Here is a 21,183-nt window from a genome sequence, read left to right on the forward strand (position 1 = left end):
TAGGCCATGCGGGTGCCGTGCTCCTCTGCACACGTTTCTTGTTCCGCGTGGTTTCTATATGTGATATGCACGGTCTTATTGGGTCTGGTTTTGCTCTTCGTCAGTGAATATTCGAGGATTGTGCCGCGGACGCCTTATTATTGCTGCATTGACCCTCCCATGTGTGCGGCGCAGTACGATGCAGTGGTGGCTTACTGAAGAGAGAGGAGTTAGTTATCCATCTACATGCAGAAGGCTTGTACCAACCTCACCAACGTTGGCTTTAGATAGATGGCTCCATGAAGCCAAATTATATAAATTAGGACCTTGCTGCGTCCCACCAGATGTTGGTTAGGTCCTTGACTGCCATGCAGAGACCCGGGGGCCCGCATGGTATTGGATAGAAATGTCACAAATATGAAAAGGATGTTGAAGAATGTTGTAATCTCAACATCTGGAGAGCCCTGATGTAGAAATCCTCATGGTGGTGTGGCTGCAGTACCGCAGACTGACAGCAGGGGCGCTCTCAATCTTCTTTATGTTGATGCTACTTTGACTTGAGGTAATTTGGATACTAACCAACAAGTTTTGTGCTTTGCAGCTAACTAGATAATCTGCACTTCTATCCTCTCGTTACCCTCCTGTAGCTTGCTCTCGCTGTGTGCGTGCCGCGGGCACCTGCTCTCGCTCACGTTTCCTCTCACGTATTTTCTGTCATCTTGTTCTGGAATCACATTTGTAACTTTCGATTTAAATTTTGTATTACGAAAAAGTCTTTACACACAAAGGCGCACCTCTACAGCCACTTGTCTTGCGCCACTCTGAGGGTCCTTATACGGATTATCTAGCCGTGCAGCGGGTGCGGACCAACAGCAAGCACGTCGGTCAGCGCTAGGTTATTATGCTTCACAGGGGCAGATAATCTGCGGTCTGGGGTTGAATGAACATTTATACTATCGTCCATCCCCGTAGAGCTCTGGCGGTTGGCAGAACATCTCCCCATTCACACGGAGAGATGTGCAGCCAACCACCAAGGTTTTTCATTGCTCACGTTAACCAGCCGTTCACCCAACGAACAGGTGTTTTTTTTGTTCGTTGGATGATCATTGGCATTTACAAGGCTCAACAATCAAACAAACGAACATTCAGACGGGCATTGATGCCCAATCATACTGAAAGACCCTTAAGGCTCATTTGCACAGGTGTGATTTTTGGGCACGAATGTTTGCCTCTACGTTAATTTTCCTGATGATCGGCCCGTCTGTGATCAGCCGGTGACCCAGCGAATGCTCGACTAGTCATCTGATCTGCTATAAAAGACGTTGCCTGCTGCGCTGCTTATTTCCCCCGACGTCAACAAATGAGGACCAACAATTGTATTAACAATCATTTGTCCCCCCCAAAAATGATCACCTTCTATAACGAGCACCAATTGATATACTTTGTTGATTGGCGTTGGTTGCGGTGATCTGCTTTTCAGCCCGTGGGCCATAAACTGCCAGCCATAGGAGAAAACAAAAAGAACACATGCTCGTCTGCCTTGGGCCCTCTGGGACACAGCTGAGCGGCTCCCGGGCCCCGACACACGATGCAGGCGTCCTCACAATTGGGTAAATGTGCTGTGGTCTTTGATTGGCTGCAGCAGTCACCTGACTCCCGTAGGATGTCTGCGCCGGGGATAGGGCCCACGGGAGCCGCTCTGCGGTGTCTTGGGGAGCTGAAGGCCGGTGAGTATGTTCTCTTTTTGTTTTCTCCCATGGCCAGCCAATATTTTAAGACGTTGTACCACAATTGGCTCATCTCCTAGCCACACGATAGGTGATAAAAGACCCCCACTGATCTCAAGAAGAGGCGTCCTGTGTCCCCCTCCTCCTCGCTGCACCCCCTGCAGTGACGTGGAGATTGAATGGAGCGGCGGTTGCACAAACAGCATCACTCCGGCCATTTCTGTCAATTGCATTGGAATGAATGATTGCAAGCGCTTGCCACCTCCGGCAGGCCCCTGGGAGATGAACGGAGCAGCACCGCACATGTGCGACTGCCAGTCCATTCAGTCTCCCCTTGCTGGGGGTGCAGTGAGCCAACAGTGGAGAGGATGAAGGACACGGGACCCCCGCTACCGGATCACATCCTTACCGGTCAGACTTATTATCTATCCTGTGGATAAGTTGATTGTAGTTCCCCTTTAAGTAAGGGAGATGGTTGGAGTTACTTGCGCCAAATGTATGTATTTGGCAGATGTGGGACTGTAGAACCAACTGAAATTCATATCTACATCTGCTTTGGGTGTTCGTTTTCACCATTTTTTGGCTTTATCAACTACATCTTGGTAGACGCCAACTTTTCTAGTCACATTTCGAAATTGACAAGCGATGAGAAAAGTCTAAATTTTCATGACCATTTCTGGCACCATCTTGCGCCAAAACACTGACTGCTTAGTAAATGTGGGCCTCACATAGTGGCTGCTGACCCCAGCGCCTGGCATGTAGTCGTGCCATCGGCTCTGGCGTTGTCGGAGATGCAAGAAATAGAGGGTATGTGCAAATACAATACAGAGACCTCCAAAGATGGGAAAATACCAATAATCCAGAATTTGGCATCTTCTGGGCGCTTTATAACTCCACGCCAACCTAGATCCTAAGACATGGCTGCCAACAGCAGAGTATGGCTTGCTGTGAGGTGGCTGACTGTAACTTTAGAGGGGTTGTACCAAGATTACAAGTTATCTCCCGTTTACAGGAAAGGGGATAACTTGCTGATCGGTGGGGGTCTCACCACTCTGACCCCCATCGATCCACTGAAAGGAACCCCCATGTCCCGCTCTACCTGTCACTGCGGGAATCCCTTCTCCCACCGCTCGCTAGATCTACAACGTCAGTGAAAGTCTCCTGCGCGGGTGCAGAACTGCAGCAACTTACCCCCTACCTTGTGGATACCCTGTGGATACGGGATAACTTGTAATCTTGGTACAGCCCCTTGAAGTGCTCCTTTCTTTCCCTGTAAGTTCTCTGGATCCAGTTGTGTGTAGAATGACCCCCTCCGCTCCTGTAAATGAGTAACGCTTCTTTCTGATCTGCCGTCCCTGCTCCTTTGTCACCTGCCTGTCCCTCACAGAAGGAGACCTCCATGATGGCGGCAGCTTCCCCAGCTCTGCGCCATTTGTGCTCAATGGCCCCAAAACGCAAGGGAAGATTTCAGTGCACCGACACAACCCGTTTACACAAGACCTGTCACCTTCTGATGTCACCCCAGGGCCAGGCACGGCGGCCGACACTCCCGACACCAGTGACCCCATCACACAAGACTCAGAGCTTGAAGTCACTTCCTCGGAAACCCCCCTGTCTTATAATCGACCCCTCCAGGGCGCTCACCAAGACGTGTCTGATGGCCTCTCCACCTCCGAATCAACCCCGGTGCACGGCGCATCGCAGAAGACGGGAGGAAGCGCCAACTTCACTACATATACGGAAAACAACTGTGAGCTGGAGGTCATAAGGTGAGTGATAATATGACGGGAAGCGTTATACGACTGCGCCAGATACCAACCAGTTGTGTCCCCGCAGGCTTCCATCTTACCGTCATACCAGATACTTATCGCTCCTCTGGCACAAGCATTCCAAGTGGTCAGCGAACTGCCATGATGTCACCATACAGCCCTGGAGTGGTGACATCTTCAGTCGCAGCCGAGGGCGGTTTAACTTCAGGACCGCCGAACGCCTACAAAGTGTCCTTCGGTCCTAAAGTATGTATGGAGCGGGTTCAGGAGCGGAGTCCACTCCGTACCTGGAGGCTGCCGGTTGCTAGTAACTGCCACGATCAGAGCTGGCTCTGATCCTAGCCGTTAGCTATTTAGATGCCGCGGTCGAAGTTGACCGCGCATCTGAACCATCAGTGGGAGGGGGTTTAACCCTTTCCAATCCAATTTGTATCCTGGTTTTCCTAGGGGGGGCTTACTCTTTTTCTGCCATTATACAACAGCGCTATCTGCTGGCTAAAGCCAGTACTGCATGAGGTGACACGTTGGATAGGCTCTGACAGCAGAGAGGCTGGCAATATACAGTAAGAGAACCCCGACGGACGTCTTCCACCATTGGAGCTGTACAGCCTTAAATCATAATGTCTTAAGACTGGAAAGGGTTAACAGTAAAAACCAAACAAAAAACTTTCTCTTATAAAAGAACATAAACCAGTTTCAAAACCCCCATCTTTGGTGTCGTTATCTATGTAAAAGTCTGAACTAATAAAATATCTCAATATTTATCGTGGCCTTACCGTACTCGTCCTGACCCGCCGTACAAAGTTCTTATGTCCCTTTTTTTTTTACTGCGCTGTGAAGGCTGAAAAAACTAAACCCACGAAAAATTGCAAAATTCCTTTTTTTTTTTTTCCCCATTCTTCCCCACCTAAAAATGTTTTAAGGTTTTTTTGTGCATTATATGGTACTATTAAGAAATGCAACTCGTCCCACAAAAAACAAGCCCTCATACAACCATGTCAATGGAAAAAATTAAGAAGTTATGGCTCTTGGAAGGCGGGGACGAAAAAAAAAAAATAGTGATAAATTTCTGGTAGTGAAGGTAACATAGTATGTAAGGCTGAAGGAAGACAATGTCCATCCAGGTCAGCCTGTTTTAACACCCTTGTTGATCCAGAGGAAGGCAAAAAACCCCAAGAGGCAGGAGCCAATTAGCTCATTTGGGGGAAAAATTCCATAATGGCAGTCAGACTAATCCCTGGATCAACCCCTAATAGTTCCTACTTGCCTGCATACCCAGATCAACAACCCGCTGGTCACCTAATGTCTATATCCTGTAATATCACAGCGCTCTAGAAAGACATCTAGTCCCTCTCAAACTCCTCTATTGATTTTGCCATCACCACGTCCTCAGGCAGAGAGTTCCACACTCTCACTGCTCTTACAGTAAAGAACCCCCTTCTATGTTGGTGATGAAACCCGCTTTCCTCTAGACGTAGCGGATGCCCTCTTGTTACCGTCGTGGTCCTGGGTATAAACAGACCATGGCAGAGATCCTTGTATCGTCCCCTCATGTATTTATACATAGTTATTTGGTCGCCCCTTAGCCGTCTTTTTTCCCGGGTGAATAATCACAGTTTTGGTGCCTCTCTGGGTATTCCAGTCCCGTCATTCCATGTATTAGTTTAGTTTCCCTTCTTTGAACCCCCTCAAGCACTGTGACATCTTTCCTGAGCACCGGTGTCCAGAACTGTTCGCAGTATTCCATGTGGGGCCTGACAAGTGCCTTATATAGTGGGAGGATAATGTTCTCATCCCTTGTCCCTATACCTATTTTAATGCACCCCAAGACTTTATTTGCTTTCGCAGCAGCTGACTGGCATTGGTTACTCCAGTTTAGTCTACTATCCACTAGTACCCCCAGGTCTTTTTCCATCTCACTTTTCCCTAGTGGTACCCCATTAAGTGTATATTGGTGACATCTGTTTTTGCTGAACCTTACGTTTATCAATATTAAACTTCATTCCCCCCCCCCCCCCCCCCCCAAGCCCCCAGCTTATCCCGGTCCGTTTGTAGCCGCACATTGTCCTCCATTGTATTAATCATCTTATATAATTTTGTGTCATCTGCAAATACTGATATTTTGCTGTGCAGACCCTCTATCAGGTAATATATCTATCAGGTATATCAATAAATATATTGAACAGAATGGGGCCTAATACTGAACCCTGTGGCCCCCTACTAGTGACGGTGGCCCAATCAGAGTATGAACCATTTATTACCACCCTCTGCTTTCTATCTCTGAGCCGGTTCTTTACCCAGATACATATTTTTTCACCCAGTCCGAGCTGTCTCATTTTATATATCAGCCTATTATGCGGCACGGTGTCAAATGCTTTAGAGAAGTCCAGATATACGAGATCAATAGACTCTGCCAGGTCCAGCTTAGAGCTTACTTCATTGTAGAAGCTGATCAGATTGGTCTGACATGATCGACCTCTCATGAACCCGTGCTGGTGAGCAGTTATACTGTTGTTTTCCTTGAGGTATTCTAGGATGGCATCTCTCAGAAACCCCTCAAATATTTTTCCAATTATTGAAGTAAGACTTACCGGCCTGTAGTTACCAGGTTCTTCTTTGAACCACATTGGCAATGCGCCAATCCAATGGTATAAGCCTGGTTTTGATAGTGTCCATAAATATAAGAAATAGTGGTCTAGCTATCACATCACTTATGTATTCCACCTGGGCCCGGCGATTTATCGATTTTAATACTTTAACCGGCTCTGCACTTCCTCCTGTGTTAGGTATGCAATATAATTTAATTCTCCTTCATCTCGTGTGACATTTCCTTTTCGTTATATACACTTAAAAAGAAACCGTTTAATAGGTTTTTCTCCCCACCCATCATCTTCTATGATTTCCCCTGCATTATTTGTTAAAGGGCCAGCGCTCTCAGTGCAAATCCTTTTACTGTTAATATAGTTGAAGAATAGTTTAGGGTTATTTTTGTTCTCTTTGGCGACCAATCTTTCTGCCTCCTCCTTAGCATTGTTGTTAAATGGGTTTTCCATACGTTTGGATGTACAGACTGGAGACTTCCTGCAGCCTGATGCACTACCTGCTCTTTGCCCCATCCAGGGTTGGCATTATGTGACTGTGCAATTCAGTCCCCCCCTTTCCTCTAAAACCACTGTAGAACAAGGTGGAGGGGAGAGGCATGGCCCCTGAGGAGAAGGTGCTGGGTCAGACAGCAGTATGGCGCCTCCAGTAGGTCAGCTGGCCTTCATGAGGGTTTTCTCCTCCTTTTGTTGCTTTGTTAATTTTATGGTTTGCGACTTTCAGGATAGTGCGAAAGAAAAGAAGCGGAAAGCGTAAAAAAGCTCATTCCGAAGATGGCGGTCCGCCGCCCCTCCTCAGCACCTCAGAGCCCGATGACTTGGAGAGCGAGCAGAACACAAGTGTATGTAACGGCGACATGGAGATGAAGGCCAGTGAGCTGACTGAGCCGGCCCTCCGACTGCCCAAGATGCAGGACACGTCCATGGAGAGAGTGGGGCAACCTCTGAGTGACGTCATTGAAAAGCTGAACGGCCAGCTGAACCCTCAGAGTTGGGACTCTCACCTGGAACCCACAGACCATTCCTTTCGGACCGGCTCCCCGGGGGAGACCCCCGGTGCTATCCCGAGCCAAGACCTTAGCCAAGGAATGCAGGACCCCAGGGACTTCTACTACTTTACCCCAGAAAGTCCAGACGCTTCTACAACAGGTGGTGGCGACCATGACCCTGCAGGCCAGAGCCAACCAGCACATGTTCCTGGTGGCCCTGAGGATGCTAGACAAGAAGAAGGGACCCAAGGAGACTCGCAGATTAAAGAACTCCTAAAAGAGCCGCTCCTTCCCACGGACTCCGGCGGGAATAGTAGTCCAGTGCTGAGCATCGCAGAAGACTCCGGAGTAGAGGAGGGACAAGGGAGTCCTGCTGAGGCTCCGCACCCCTGCGAGTTCAGGTAAGCGGCTCGTGTCGTCCCGGACCACCTTTAAAGGGGTTCTACCAGAATTAGACGTTATCATCTATCCACAGGAGATAACCTGCAGATCGGTAGGGGTCTCCCCACTGGGACCCCCATCAACCTTGAGAACGGGACTACCATGTCCCGTTCTCCTGTCTCTGGGATTCTTAATTCTGCAGCGTGCCTACTTTTTGCTGCGGATATTAACCCTTGAAATACAGGGATTAAAATCCACTGCAGTTTCATATGGAAGACTATACAGGTCCGCCGCACATAGCTATGGATTTGTGGCTTATTTACTGTAAAGAAAAACCCGCAGTGAGTGCGCTATGAGAGAATGGGATTGTCCTGGATTAGAAGGAAGGATACAGAAATAGCGCCCCTCCCCTGTCCAAGGCCTGTGTCTGGTATTGCAGGTCACCACTGCTGAAGTTATTAGTAGAGGGGGTATCTGGACATGCTGGGAGGTGTAGTTCTCAGTGGAGATCCTGGAGTAATTCAGTTTCTTTGTGCTCTTGTCATGTCCTTCTCCGTAGGGTGGATAATAACCTTCTCCTGCTGCTGATGATCCATGTATTCAGAGAGAATGAGGAGCAGCTGTTTAAGGTGAGGAGGAGCGGGGTGTGTGTACGTGGGGAGGGGTGCCCTGGGGGGGAGCCGAGTGTGTGTGCGTGGGGAGGGGTGCCCTGGGGGGGGAGCCGAGTGTGTGTGCGTGGGTAGGGGTGCCCTGGGGGGGGAGCCGAGTGTGTGTGCGTGGGTAGGGGTGCCCTGGGGGGGGAGCCGAGTGTGTGTGCGTGGGGAGGGGTGCCCTGGGGGGGAGCCGAGTGTGTGTGCGTGGGGAGGGGTGCCCTGGGGGGGAGCCGAGTGTGTGTGCGTGGGGAGGGGTGCCCTGGGGGGGAGCCGAGTGTGTGTGCGTGGGGAGGGGTGCCCTGGGGGGGAGCCGAGTGTGTGTGCGTGGGGAGGGGTGCCCTGGGGGGGAGCCGAGTGTGTGTGCGTGGGGAGGGGTGCCCTGGGGGGGAGCCGAGTGTGTGTGCGTGGGGAGGGGTGCCCTGGGGGGGAGCCGAGTGTGTGTGCGTGGGGAGGGGTGCCCTGGGGGGGAGCCGAGTGTGTGTGCGTGGGGAGGGGTGCCCTGGGGGGGAGCCGAGTGTGCGTGGGGAGGGGTGCCCTGGGGGGGAGCCGAGTGTGTGTGCGTGGGGAGGGGTGCCCTGGGGGGGAGCCGAGTGTGTGTGTGTGCGTGGGGAGGGGTGCCCTGGGGGGGAGCCGAGTGTGTGTGTGTGCGTGGGGAGGGGTGCCCTGGGGGGGAGCCGAGTGTGTGTGTGTGTGCATGGGGAGGGGTGCCCTGGGGGGGAGCCGAGTGTGTGTGTGTGTGCGTGGGGAGGGGTGCCCTGGGGGGGGGGGAGCCGAGTGTGTGTGCGTGGGGAGGGGTGCCCTGGGGGGGGGGGAGCCGAGTGTGTGTGCGTGGGGAGGAGTGCCCTGGGGGGGGGGGAGCCGAGTGTGTGCGTGGGGAGGGGTGCCCTGGGGGGGGGGGAGCCGAGTGTGTGCGTGGGGAGGGGTGCCCTGGGGGGGGGGGAGCCGAGTGTGTGTGCGTGGGGAGGGGTGCCCTGGGGGGGGGGAGCCGAGTGTGTGTGCGTGGGGAGGGGTGCCCTGGGGGGGGAAGCCGAGTGTGTGTGCGTGGGGAGGGATGCCCTGGGGGGGGAGCCGAGTGTGTGTCTGTGTGTCTGTCTGTGTGTCCCTAGCTGTGGGGGGGGGGGACGGTGAGTGTGGAGGGGTCCTCTGGGGGGGGGGAGGGGAGGCGGTGTGTGGGGGTTGCCCAGCTTCCTGTCGTGTTACACTTTCTGTCCTGCGGCTTCTCTAGATGTTTCGGATGAGCACCGGACACATGGAGGGAGACCTGCAGCTCGTATATGTGCTGCTGACTGACTGCTACATCTACCTACTGAGGAAAGGTCAGACCTCCTGCATTCTCCCGCTGTGTGGCGCCCCCTAGTGGTTCCTCCTGTGACTGTCTTGTCTCCCTCAGGTGCTGCTGACAAGCCGTACATGGTAGAGGACGCTGTGTCGTACAACGAGCTGGACTACGTGTCGGTAGGTGTCAGATGGTGTCTTGTTTTCTGTTATCACCCGTGTCACACGCTCACCACTCCTCTCCCTGACAGGTCGGCCTCGATCAGCAGGCGGTGACCCTTGTGTGCACCAATAGGCGGCGGCAGTTTCTAGTGGACACTGCGGACCAGTCGCTGACTGAGTAAGTCATGGAGCGATGGCCGGCGTCTCTATCCCAACTTATGGACGGACAATATGGGGCTCTTGGCTTAAAGGGATTGTCCAGGAATGATATAAAATGGCTGCTGTCAGTGCAGCTGACAGAAACCAAGAGAATTCAAGTGCAGATGGAGAGGATGGAGCCTGACTGTACTGCCAGGGGAATTCATCTGCAGACCGGAGGAACGACAGCTGCAAATGGGGTGGAGCCTAATGCCGAACTGTTCAGAATGGTGTAGCTTTAGGCTCCACCTCCATTCCTGGCCCCACCTTTTCCTTCTCCAGTTCTGACATTAATTTCCCTGCCCTAGGACAGGTTTCCATTGTCTACACTGACAGCAGCCATATGATGTTACTCCTGGAAAACCCCTCTAATCGTTCTTTCTGTAAGAGGTACTTACCTATATGTGCCCCATGATGCCACTGGGATGTTTTTATGGGTCACATGGCTGCTCCATCCCAAGTTCGCCAAGGACCCGGTGGTCACATGACATCCTGAGGACACAAAGCAGCTGGTCTGTATGGTAGATTGTGTGTCGGGCCACCAGGGGGAAGATATGTAGGTGACTGTTGTGCACAAACGTCCTGAAAGCCCCTTTACTTCTCCGTCTTCTCTCCTCACGGATGTTTATGTTTCGGAGATCATTGGTCCTGTAATTTGTTTCCCGAAGTTCTCCGGTTACAGATAGAGAAATGTTCCTTCTTCCCCATTTAGAATCTTCATATCTGCGTTGAAGTCGGCCATGATAAACGGCTGTCGAGAGCCTCCATACCCCGGCGTGCTGACCGATGCCACGATGGAGAGACTCGCACTGGCAAAGTTTGTGTCTCAGGAGTCAAAAATTGAGGTAAAAATGAGAGGCTGACACAGAATAGCGGTGCGGCGCCGGGGCCCGTATGGACTTGTGCGGCGCCGGGGCCCGTATGGACTTGTGCGGCGCCGGGGCCCGTATGGACTTGTGCGGCGCCGGGGCCCGTATGGACTTGTGCGGCGCCGGGGCCCGTATGGACTTGTGCGGCGCCGGGGCCCGTATGGACTTGTGTGGCGCCGGAGCCCGCATGGACTTTCCAACAATGATAAAAGCCAGAAATGGCTGTGCCAAGTGCAATAATAGCACTGCGCGTCATTTATCAAAGCTGTCTAAAATAACTGTTCTTGTTGCCTGTAGAAACCAATTGCCGACCGTTTTGATAACTGAGGCCGAAAAAAGTTTGGTCCGGTGTCGCCAGTAAAGTGCAATTGTTCTTAGTAAGAGAAACCAAGTAATCTTGTAGATATGAGACCTTTTAATGGCTAGCAAAAATACATGATGTAATAGCGAGCTTTCCAATCTACTTATGGCTCTTCCTCAGGCTTAATGGAATAGATCTTAAGAGGCATTTATATATTTTTGCGAGATAAGAGAATCTAGAGCAGAGGTAACACGCTGGCCTGCTGACCCCCTAACTTCAATTTAGAGGCCATAAAACTTTCACATCCCTTGTCACTGGACTAACTAAGTTTTCACTGTTCTGCTCATCCCTTTCTGGTATTTATTTAAGTGCTATTAATCATAGTTATTAGGTCGCCCCTCAGCCGTCTTTTTTTTTTTTTTTTAACGAAATAACCCCAATTTGATAACCTCTCTGGGTATTGTAGTCCACCCATTCCAATTATTAACTTAGTTGCCCAGCTTTGAATCCGCTCATGCTTCAGCAGGGCTGTGCCATTTGTTCAGAACCATAACAGATTGGAATCAGACTGAAAGTATTGCTTTGTGTTGTGTTTTTTTTTTTCTTAAATACATTGAAATCAATAGGGGTAAAATGGAAAAACTGAAAGGGGTTGGCCAATTTAAGTGTGCAAAATTTCACGTTTTTTGTCCATTGCATCGGGGGACATGGCTGAAGACTGTGTACAGATACTGCCATTAGAAGGTGGACACTAAACAAAGTAAGGTATTCGCTCCTTCCACTAGCCATACCCCTCCGGCAGACACCAAGCTAATCAGTTTTTAGCTCAGTGTCCATAGGAGGTAGACCTCTTCACCGGTCGTCATTCCATTCTAGGCTGGCACTGGACTTTCCCTGTTACACCATCAAGGAGGGCGAACACACTGGAGTTAACCACTCTCTTGCTAGCCCAACACTCAACATCAGTTTGACCCTGACCCACCAGCCATAGTGGCCCCCTTATGGGAACGCTCCCTTCCTACCCAAAGGCAGGCAAACACACAGGGGCACTGCTGGAGTCCTGAAGCTCTATAGTCTACAGCAGAAAGATGAGTATTCTCTCACCGGGGTAAGTATCCTCTTCCCCCTCTCTTTCTGCCCTCTAGCCTCCACCACTAATATAGGGCCCGGCTTCGGTCTAGCCGCAGCACTTCCAGTAGCATGGGTTGCACTGCTGCAGGGTACAATCGTGGCTTACTCTGGTAGGGGGAGGGCCTTCTGCCTTTCCTCCTATCCTCCTCCAGCACGCCCTGTATCGGCATTCCTATTGGCTCACGCCTCTTCACACAGCCCGCCTCCTTGCCTTCCATCTGTCCTGCACTTGGTCTCACATTCCTCTGCAGCCTGCTGAGACCAGTAGTGCCTCTTACGTGCTCCTCTCACATCTAGTAACTGGCAGTTTAGGAACAGCTGCGGACCAGTTAGGCTTTGCCTGGCGGCTAGCTCCCCTTCCCTATCGCTCCTCCTGCAGTGCCCCTCGCAGTAGACTATATACAAGTACCTCTACTGACTACTGTCTGCAGGCCTTCGGCACCATGTCCGACTCCAGACGAGGCCCAGCCGGAGCCACGTATTTTGCATGCTGTCACTGCTGTAGCAAATTTTCATGTTGGCAGTCTAAGCCGTTGTGCCACAACTGTCTTTTCTCGAGAGCGGCTGCCGGCGAACCTCCCACAAATGCTGCTCCCGTGTAGCCCACGTCGATTGCAGAACTGTAATGGGCATTGGGCACGCACCCTCTCTCTGACGGGATCAGACCATAAACGGGCTGGGCCGCTCTATCCATCAAGCGTGTCTGATGATGCCAATTTTGCCAAACATGACCTTTCTCATGGTAGGTCCTGGAAGCGGGTTAGCCTCCTTGCTCAAGGTGATTTTCTAGGTCCCTCACATTGGCCCCGACTCAGTCAGACAACCTGAGAAGTCTCACATCACTCTGGACAGTCTGTCCCGTTTCAAGTTATCATCAATCACCCCAAGTCTTCTCTCTCTGGGTCTTTCCTTCGGCACGTGCCCGGGTCCTACTTGCACCACAGAAATGACATCAGGGGCTGGCGTGCTCCCTGCAATCTCAAGACTCCTGTGACCATCACTGCATGAGAGTGCTGAGGCTGGTGGTCTCGTCCTTCCAGGTGATTCCGTGCAGCCAGTTTCACGCCTGACCTCTCCAGTGGGCCATTCTCTCTCGGTGGGACACATCTGCGGACTCTCTGGACCAGGAGATCCGGCTGCCTTTCCATCTTCAGCACTCCCTTCTGTGGTTGGACTCTCCACAACTCCACCTGGGGCGCTCCTTTTTGGAGCTCCTCCGTCTGGGTCCAAACCGACAACGTAATGTCTGTAGTTACATCATCATGGCATGACCCGCAGCTTGGCAGTCATGGCAGAGACAGCGAAAATCCTTACATGGGCCAAAGTTCACCTCCCAGCGCTCTCGGCAGTCAACAATCCAGGCGTGGACAGATGGATTTTTTGAGCAGAGAGACAGTCGACCCAGAAGAATGAGAGTTACAGTCAAAAATGGGGTCACCCGGATGTCTATCTAATAGAACTCCCAACCTTTGTGTCCCGGTCTCAGGACAGTGGATGTCATTATAATTCCCTGGACTGACTTCCAGTTGCTGTACGTCTTCCCTCCGTTTACACTTATTCAACGACTTCTCAAGAAGGTCAAGATGGAAGGCCTCCCTGTGATTCGTCGCTCCAGACTGGCCTCGATGTGCGTAGTACGCAGATCCCGTCGTCTCTCCGTGGCGTCTTCAAGATGATTTCTGACTTGGACCCCTCTTCCACTTGAGTTTTTCCGCGCTTCGTTTACCAGCGTGACGATTGAAGCCGCGGTCCTCAGAGCTCGGGGATTTGTGGAACCGTAATTCAGACTATTACGAAGGCTAGAAAGTCCTCCTCTTCCAGGATTTACCATTGTGTCTGGAAGACGCGCCTCCTGTCCTTTCTTCAGAAGAGTCCGGTCGTGGGATCGGGCCTCAGTTCTCCGAAGGGTCAGGTGTCAACGCTGTCTATTGTTTTCCAGCACCCCTTTGCTTCTGTCGGCTGTCCGTACCTTTCTACAAGGGGTTGACCAAGCTGTTTACCAAGCTGCCACACATTAGGACATACGTGAAGTTTTGCCTCCTGAACTGGCGGCCGCCCCCGTTAACCCTTTCCAATCCACTGTCTGACGTCTGAAGACATTCTGATTGAAGCCTGTACAGCTCCTATGTCAGAAGACGTCCATTAGAGTATTCTTACTGTATATTACTGGTCGCTCTGTTGTCGGGAGCCTCTCAAGCATGTCCCATATTGCAGTACTGGGTCTAGCCAGCAGATGGTGCCATTGTATAATGGCAGAAAGAGAAAGTCCCCTAGAAAACCCTGAATCCAAAATTGGATTGCAAAGGGTTAATGCTGTTTGAATCCAGTTTTTCTGCTCCAAAAATGGAACAGACAGAATAGAAATGGGGATCTTTAGCGCAGATGTGAACGCGCTCTTAGTCTATTTTGCGCCATCGTCGGCTCTCGGGTTATTTTTTCCTACACCTATAAAACCCTTTAAATGTTTTCGGGATTAGCCTGTTCTCAGAAGCCGCCCGTCTCCCTGCACCCCCGCGGTGGGGCGGACCGGCTCACATCCTCCGTGGTACCACATTGGGGCGCAGTTTCTGTACATGAAGCTTCCGTGTGTTGTGGAAGGTTCCGCAGCTTTGTTATATATACTTTGTGCTTCCACTCCTCACCATCTCTGCTTCCTGACAGTGAATTGGCACATTCTTGATTTGCTGTCTTTTAGGCCTCAGAAGTGGTCATGCGCTACTACGGACTCGTACACTGGGAAGATCCTTTAGAAGAAACCGTAGCGCCGTCTGCACCAAACTGCTCGTTCAGAGAGCAGAGTGCGAGCAAAGAAGGCGTCCTGTATTACAAGGCGAGCACATCCTACCTGGGCAGGGAGACGTGGAAGGCCTGTTACGTGGTCCTCAGGTGAGGCGTCGGGGGGCTGCAGGGATTTTGCTTTTAGTCCCCCGTCTTTGCTGTGATTGACATGTATTGTTGTTCTTCAGTAATGGCATCTTGTACCAGTACCCGGACAGGACAGACGTCATCCCCTTGCTGTCCATCAATCTGGGGTAAGGCTCTGACACTGCAGTCCTCTTATATTGTTCTTAGTTCCACATTGATGGCTACTTTGCCTGTACTCTGCAGGGGGGAGCAGTGCGGAGGGTGCAGGAGGGCCAACACTACGGAGAGAGCCCACACATTTCAAGTGATCCTCACCGATCAGCCCTCCCTGGAGCTAAGCGCTGACAACGAGGAAGAAATGGCGGACTGGATGTTACATCTGTGCCAAGCCGTATCTAAAGGGGTTAGTCACTGCTATCATGAGACGCCTCGTGTCCGCTAGGCTACGACTAATACCGTATGTCATCTCTGATCACCATTACATGTTTAGAAATAATCTACATACATCGTGGAGCCTACATTATACTCCAGAGCTGCACTCACTATTCTGCTGGTGGAGTCACTGTGTACATACATTACTTCTGTACTGATCCTGAGTTACATCCTGTATTATACTCCAGAGCTGCACTCACTATCCTGCTGGTGGAGTCACTGTATACATACATTACTTATCCTGTATTCTCCTCCAGAGCTGCACTCACTATTCTGCTGGTGGAGTCACTGTGTACATACATTACTTATCCTGTACTGATCCTGAGTTACATCCTATATTATACTCCAGAGCTGCACTCACTATTCTGCTGGTGGAGTCACCGTGTACATACATTACTTATCCTGTACTGATCCTGAGTTACATCATGTATTATCCTCCAGAGCTGCACTCACTATTCTGCTGGTGGAGTCACTGTGTACATACATTACTTATCCTGTACTGATCCTGAGTTACATCCAGTATTATACCCCAGAGCTGCACTCACTATTCTGCTGGTGGAGTCACTGTGTACATACATTACTTATCCTGTACTGACCCTGAGTTACACCCTGTATTATACTCCAGAGCTGCACTTACTATTCTGCTGGTGGAGTCACTGTGTACATACATTACTTATCCTGTACTGACCCTGAGTTACATCATGTATTATCCTCCAGAGCTGCACTCACTATTCTGCTGGTGGAGTCACTGTGTACATACATTACTTATCCTGTACTGATCCTGAGTTACATCCAGTATTATACCCCAGAGCTGCACTCACTATTCTGCTGGTGGAGTCACTGTGTACATACATTACTTACCCTGTGCTGATCCTGAGTTCCATCCTGCATTATACTCCAGAGCTGCACTCACTATTCTGCTGATGTTTCTGAAAACAGCACACTCGTAACAGATTAGCTGACCTGTTCTAGTTCTTGGGGTGGGGGCACTTAGTTTCCTGCATCATGTGACCCTGCAGGTCCTCTCTGTCTCCGCAGGTCATCCCTCAGGGTGATGTCCCCTCTCCATGTATTCCCTGCTGTTTAGTGCTGACAGGAGACAAAATCATCACCTGCCACCAGGATTGCCAGACCAGTTTCTTCCGAGCCCTCGGCATCAGCGAATTAACGGACCTCTCCTGTGTGAGCACCGTGGACGGGAAGGAGTACTGCACACTGGTGAGGACTTGTTACAGTGTGCCAGCGTGGCGCCCTCAGAGTGCCGCCATTTTTGCTGGACCAGACACGTTCCGGCTTCAGGGGCAAAGAACCTTTTTGAAGAGACCGGTATTCTCTGCATATCGACGCGTTCCACAACTATGTATCGCTTCCATAACTTTTCAAGATTTCTGCTTGCTGTCAGTGAATGGAAACCTTCTTCTGTACATCTAGAAGCTGAAAACCCGCACATAACTAATATCTCTCACAGCTGAGGATGTGTTACAATGTAGACCGGAGACCTGGAGGGAGATTTGTTCAGATCGCAGAGGCTTGTTTACACTCGCACGCAGTAACAAACCCTCAGCTGTGAGCTGTATTCATCAGGACAGGTTTTCAGCTTCCGTGACCGTTCAGTCGCACCGGCGTTGGGCGCAGTCAGCCGTTTCCGTTTCTCTGTTTCGTTAGTGGAGCAGATCAGCGGTAATAATTATGGAATTAAAGGTTTCTATTTGCTTCCGTTTCCGTTTTTCCTTGCGCCATTTGTTTTATTTGAAGACCGGAACGGAAGCGAATGGAAATGGTTTACTGGGGTAACGCCAGTGTGAGCGAGTCCTAAGCATCGTATGTTTTCATTCACTGATGCAGCAAGCGGAGATCTTACAGAATAAATGGTGAGAAATTGTAAGACCCAGCCGATTAGACCGTTACGGAGCATTCTGACCGCGGTCTGTCTCCGCAGGAGTTCGCGCAGGAGCGCCGTCACTTCCTGTTCCCCTGGGTCCTGTACTTCAGCTGCACACAAGAGCTTGAGCGATTCCTCTCCTGTCTCAGGGCAGCATGGAAATCTATATACCAGGTAGGTGTGCGAACAGTGAGGGGGCGGTCTCTGTATAAGTGCCAGCCATGCACCAGGAGGCTCAGGATGAGCCCCCATGCCCCACCAGGGCTCACCAGTCTTTGGCGCTCTCTGTGTTCCAGGTTGACCTTCCTCATAAGCTGCTGCCAGAGTCATCGGTGAAGAAGTGTGAAGATGCCTTGTCCTTGATCCACAGCATCTGGCAGCGTAGTGACAGCCTGTGCCGCGGCCGCTCCTCCCGGGACCCCTGGTGTTGATATCTAAGCCAACGAGGTGGTGCATGACGACTGGTCCCGGTGGTTGGTGGCCTCTGGACATCTCTGTATACGCTATACATGTATATTTATATATAGGACCGTGTGTATATATGCTGCCAACTCACCCGCCCCTTACAGAAGATGGGGCTCAGCGTAACCCCGGGACACGTTAATCCGTACATTGCTGCTACTAACCCTACAGCTGGCATCACCCGTGTGTACCTGCTGCTCAGTGTCATGCGGTGGCGGGTAAGCACTGTGCCTGGGGAGTATGGGGTGGAGGAAGGCAAGAACCCGCAGGGTAGCGTACAAGCTCGTGGGCACGAGGGACGCTGCGGGTTCGGGCAATTACAGGGGGCTCGGTCATGTTACTAACGGGGTGTATTGTGCCCTAACATACTGCTGCTTTTAGATTTTAACAATTTTTACAAATGTCATCCCTGCCATCATGCAAGCGGGCGAGCGGGCACAGCGCCCGTTCAGGGGTGTCAGGCGAGTACAGGAGGAGACTGGTGACTTCCACATTGTGCCTTCTATCTGTGTACAGGACGAGGCAGTTTTATTGCTGTTTTCTCTGCTGTCTGACCCATCATCAGCTCAGACAGCCTCGCACCCGGCCCGACCCACAGCTGCTGGGTTTGTTACAGTGTGTCAGTACCCGTCTGGAATCCAGGCTCTTTAGCTCACAGTATTTCTGGGTACAACTGTAACAAACCCTCCGCTGTGAGAAGAATCAGGTCAGGATGAGTTTTCAGCCTCTGGATGTTAAACAGTAAATACTGTAATTAGTGACAGCAAGCAGAGATCTTAAACGGTGAGGAATTCAAACAATAAGGGGGAGTTTACTTAGATGGATCCGGAGTGCAGCGTGCCAAGTTTATTAAAGTGACCTTCCAGTCCTGGAGAAACAAAGATGGCCGACCTGGTACTACCTGATGCACGTTGGTCGCCTGCGGCTGCATTTACATGAGTGTTTGTTTCTTTCCTGTGCAAGTTTTGCGTGTTGCAAGACAAACGGCGCACCGGAGATGGAACCCATTATTTTTTTATCTCGCAGCATTTTCTATTTTTGGGCGATTCGAATTGCCCAGAAGTAAAAAAAAAAAAAAAAAATCATACATGTGATATATAATATTTTTTTTTTGTGAATAGCCTGCGATTTTTACAAGCGCGGTGATGAGATGTGATTCGTTTTCTTTGCAGTTGCATTAAAAAAATCGCAGGTTTGTAAGTGCAATATTGTATCCGCCCGTGTGCCTGCACCCTAAGACGCCACTTGCTGCTCTGATTGGCCAGCGCTGTTTTTGTGAGCATCACTGGCCGGTCCGAGCACCTTGTAATATCTTGGAATACTGATGTATAGTGCACACAACATGGTCAGAGAACCGGGGCGGCCATCTTTGTTTGTCCGGGCCCGGAGGGTCACTTTAAGTGGTGCACTCCTTTTTAATAAGCCCGGTGTAGCTGGCGTAGATCTCATGCTGGCTGATTTGTGTGCCAGCATGAAATCTACGCTGGCTCCAAGTTGGCACAAATTTCCGTTATAATTGGCGCCAGCTTCTGGCATTAATTATGGTAAATGTCGTGGATCTGTGAGGCCACGCCTCCCCCTTATTGTTAAGACCACCTACTTTTAATAAAGTGGAGATCGTGGTGCAGAAAGGCGCACACTTTTCAATAAGTAGGATTTGCGCAAAAGATTGCAACTTTAAAGGGTCTGTTAGAAAGTTGCCAAACTTTCCATAATTCTGAAGTTTGACTTTCAGGCTGCATTTGCCCTTAAAGTGCTGTTTTGCTGCCCCCTGCAGGTGGTGGGGTGAATGCAGTTCGGGAGCGGCTGTATACATATAGTGTGATTGGAACGTCCCGTCTATAGTCTCCCCGCTGTATTTCCTATATGCACATATATACTGATGTACAATCATATTGAAGCCTTCGTCCGTGCGCCGACCGCTAAATCCCTGCACTTTACTCTGCGGCCCCTTCTGCAGCCGGAAGGTCTTCTCACAGGTCTGTCTGCACGGCGATGGCAGCCGCTACATACGGAGAGCCTGCATGGAGGCGCCATTCCTTGCTTGCGTTTTCTTGTCTGCATGAATCCGAGTCTTCCACTACACCTTTATTTAACCCTTTGCACTGAATGATGGTGGCTCAGACAAGTCCGTGGAGTTTTTAATAATTTGCGCAGGTGGCGGGGTTATACATGGCGGTAATACCCTGATCTCTGCGCACGCCTTGCGTTTTATTAGTCTTTTTTATTTTGTAGGGAAGGTTCTGGATTTCTTCCCCCTTTTTTTGCACCTTTTTAAGGCCAACGGTTGTGCAGTTCCCGGTGTTGCTGTTCAGCGCCGGCGGCGCCATCCTGAGACGTTTACTTGGATTGTTCTGGACTCTGGTGCCTTTTTAACCTTTTATATTTATTCGTCCTCCATTGAAGGATGATGATGATGATGGGGAGGGGGAGGGGATGGTTGGACGGAGGTCACCAAGTCTGACCCTTACGTGTTGCAGGGCAGTTAGGTGACCCGGTCGTCCAAACTTCTGAAGTTCGCTTTGCATGATTTGGGGGTTAATGGGTTAACAAACGGGGGTCTCGGTACGATGTTTTAGTCCTGAGCTGGGAGACTTACAAGGTGAAGATCGGCGGCTGCTTGTACCACAATTTCAGCTCTGCGTCCTCCTGACCTCTTATAATATCTGCGCCGTGTCTGTATATAAACACTAAATGTTCTCCCTCAGTGATGGCTACGTGTAAATAAACCGCTCCAACACTTCTATCCTGCGCCTCAGTCTTGTTTCCACGGTCCCCTCTGACATGCGAGAACGGTGACATCGCCGCTCTCCAGGTATATGGTATATTATACAGCAGTGACATCATCACTCTCCAGGTATATGGTATATTATACAGCAGTGACATCATCACTCTCCAGGTATATGGTATATTATACAGCAGTGACATCACCGCTCTCCAGGTATATGGTATATTATACAGCAGTGACATCACCTCTCTCCAGGTATATGGTATATTATACAGCAGTGACATCATCGCTCTCCAGGTATACGTTGTATTATACAGCAGTGATGTCACAGCTCTCCAGGTATATGGTATATTATACAGCAGTGATGTCACAGCTCTCCAGGTATATGGTATATTATACAGCAGTGACATCATCACTCTCCAGGTATATGGTATATTATACAGCAGTGACATCACCTCTCTCCAGGTATATGGTATATTATACAGCAGTGACATCATCGCTCTCCAGGTATACGTTGTATTATACAGCAGTGATGTCACAGCTCTCCAGGTATATGGTATATTATACAGCAGTGACATCACCGCTCTCCAGGTATATGGTATATTTATACACCAGTGACATCACCGCTCTCCAGGTATATGGTATATTTATACACCAGTGACATCACCGCTCTCCAGGTATATGGTATACAGCAGTGACATCATCGCTCTCCAGGTATACGTTGTATTATACAGCAGTGATGTCACAGCTCTCCAGGCACACTTCATATTATACATCAGT

The 21,183-nt window shown here is 50.5% G+C and overlaps 1 protein-coding gene across 4 annotated transcripts in view; it reads left to right on the top strand.

Moving 5' to 3' along the window:
* PLEKHM2 (pleckstrin homology and RUN domain containing M2) overlaps positions 1–20,421 on the top strand; it is a 31,478-nt gene extending 11,057 nt beyond the window's left edge. For 2 of the 4 annotated variants that reach the window (XM_066606296.1, XM_066606297.1), the window contains 13 exons: positions 3,094–3,475; positions 6,800–7,465; positions 8,005–8,074; positions 9,324–9,414; positions 9,489–9,553; positions 9,625–9,713; positions 10,446–10,578; positions 14,730–14,920; positions 15,001–15,066; positions 15,143–15,302; positions 16,370–16,549; positions 17,271–17,387; positions 17,510–20,421. In XM_066606296.1, coding sequence (XP_066462393.1) covers positions 3,094–3,475; positions 6,800–7,465; positions 8,005–8,074; positions 9,324–9,414; positions 9,489–9,553; positions 9,625–9,713; positions 10,446–10,578; positions 14,730–14,920; positions 15,001–15,066; positions 15,143–15,302; positions 16,370–16,549; positions 17,271–17,387; positions 17,510–17,644 — 2,345 coding nt within the window. In that variant the 3' untranslated portion in view covers positions 17,645–20,421. The remainder of the gene's footprint in view (positions 1–3,093; positions 3,476–6,799; positions 7,466–8,004; positions 8,075–9,323; positions 9,415–9,488; positions 9,554–9,624; positions 9,714–10,445; positions 10,579–14,729; positions 14,921–15,000; positions 15,067–15,142; positions 15,303–16,369; positions 16,550–17,270; positions 17,388–17,509) is intronic. The other 2 variants (XM_066606298.1, XM_066606300.1) reach the window with 1 other exon arrangement.
* The last annotated feature ends 762 nt before the right edge of the window (positions 20,422–21,183 follow it).

The sequence above is a fragment of the Eleutherodactylus coqui genome, chromosome 6 (assembly GCF_035609145.1).
Source record: "Eleutherodactylus coqui strain aEleCoq1 chromosome 6, aEleCoq1.hap1, whole genome shotgun sequence".
NCBI classification, from domain to species: Eukaryota; Metazoa; Chordata; class Amphibia; order Anura; family Eleutherodactylidae; genus Eleutherodactylus; species Eleutherodactylus coqui.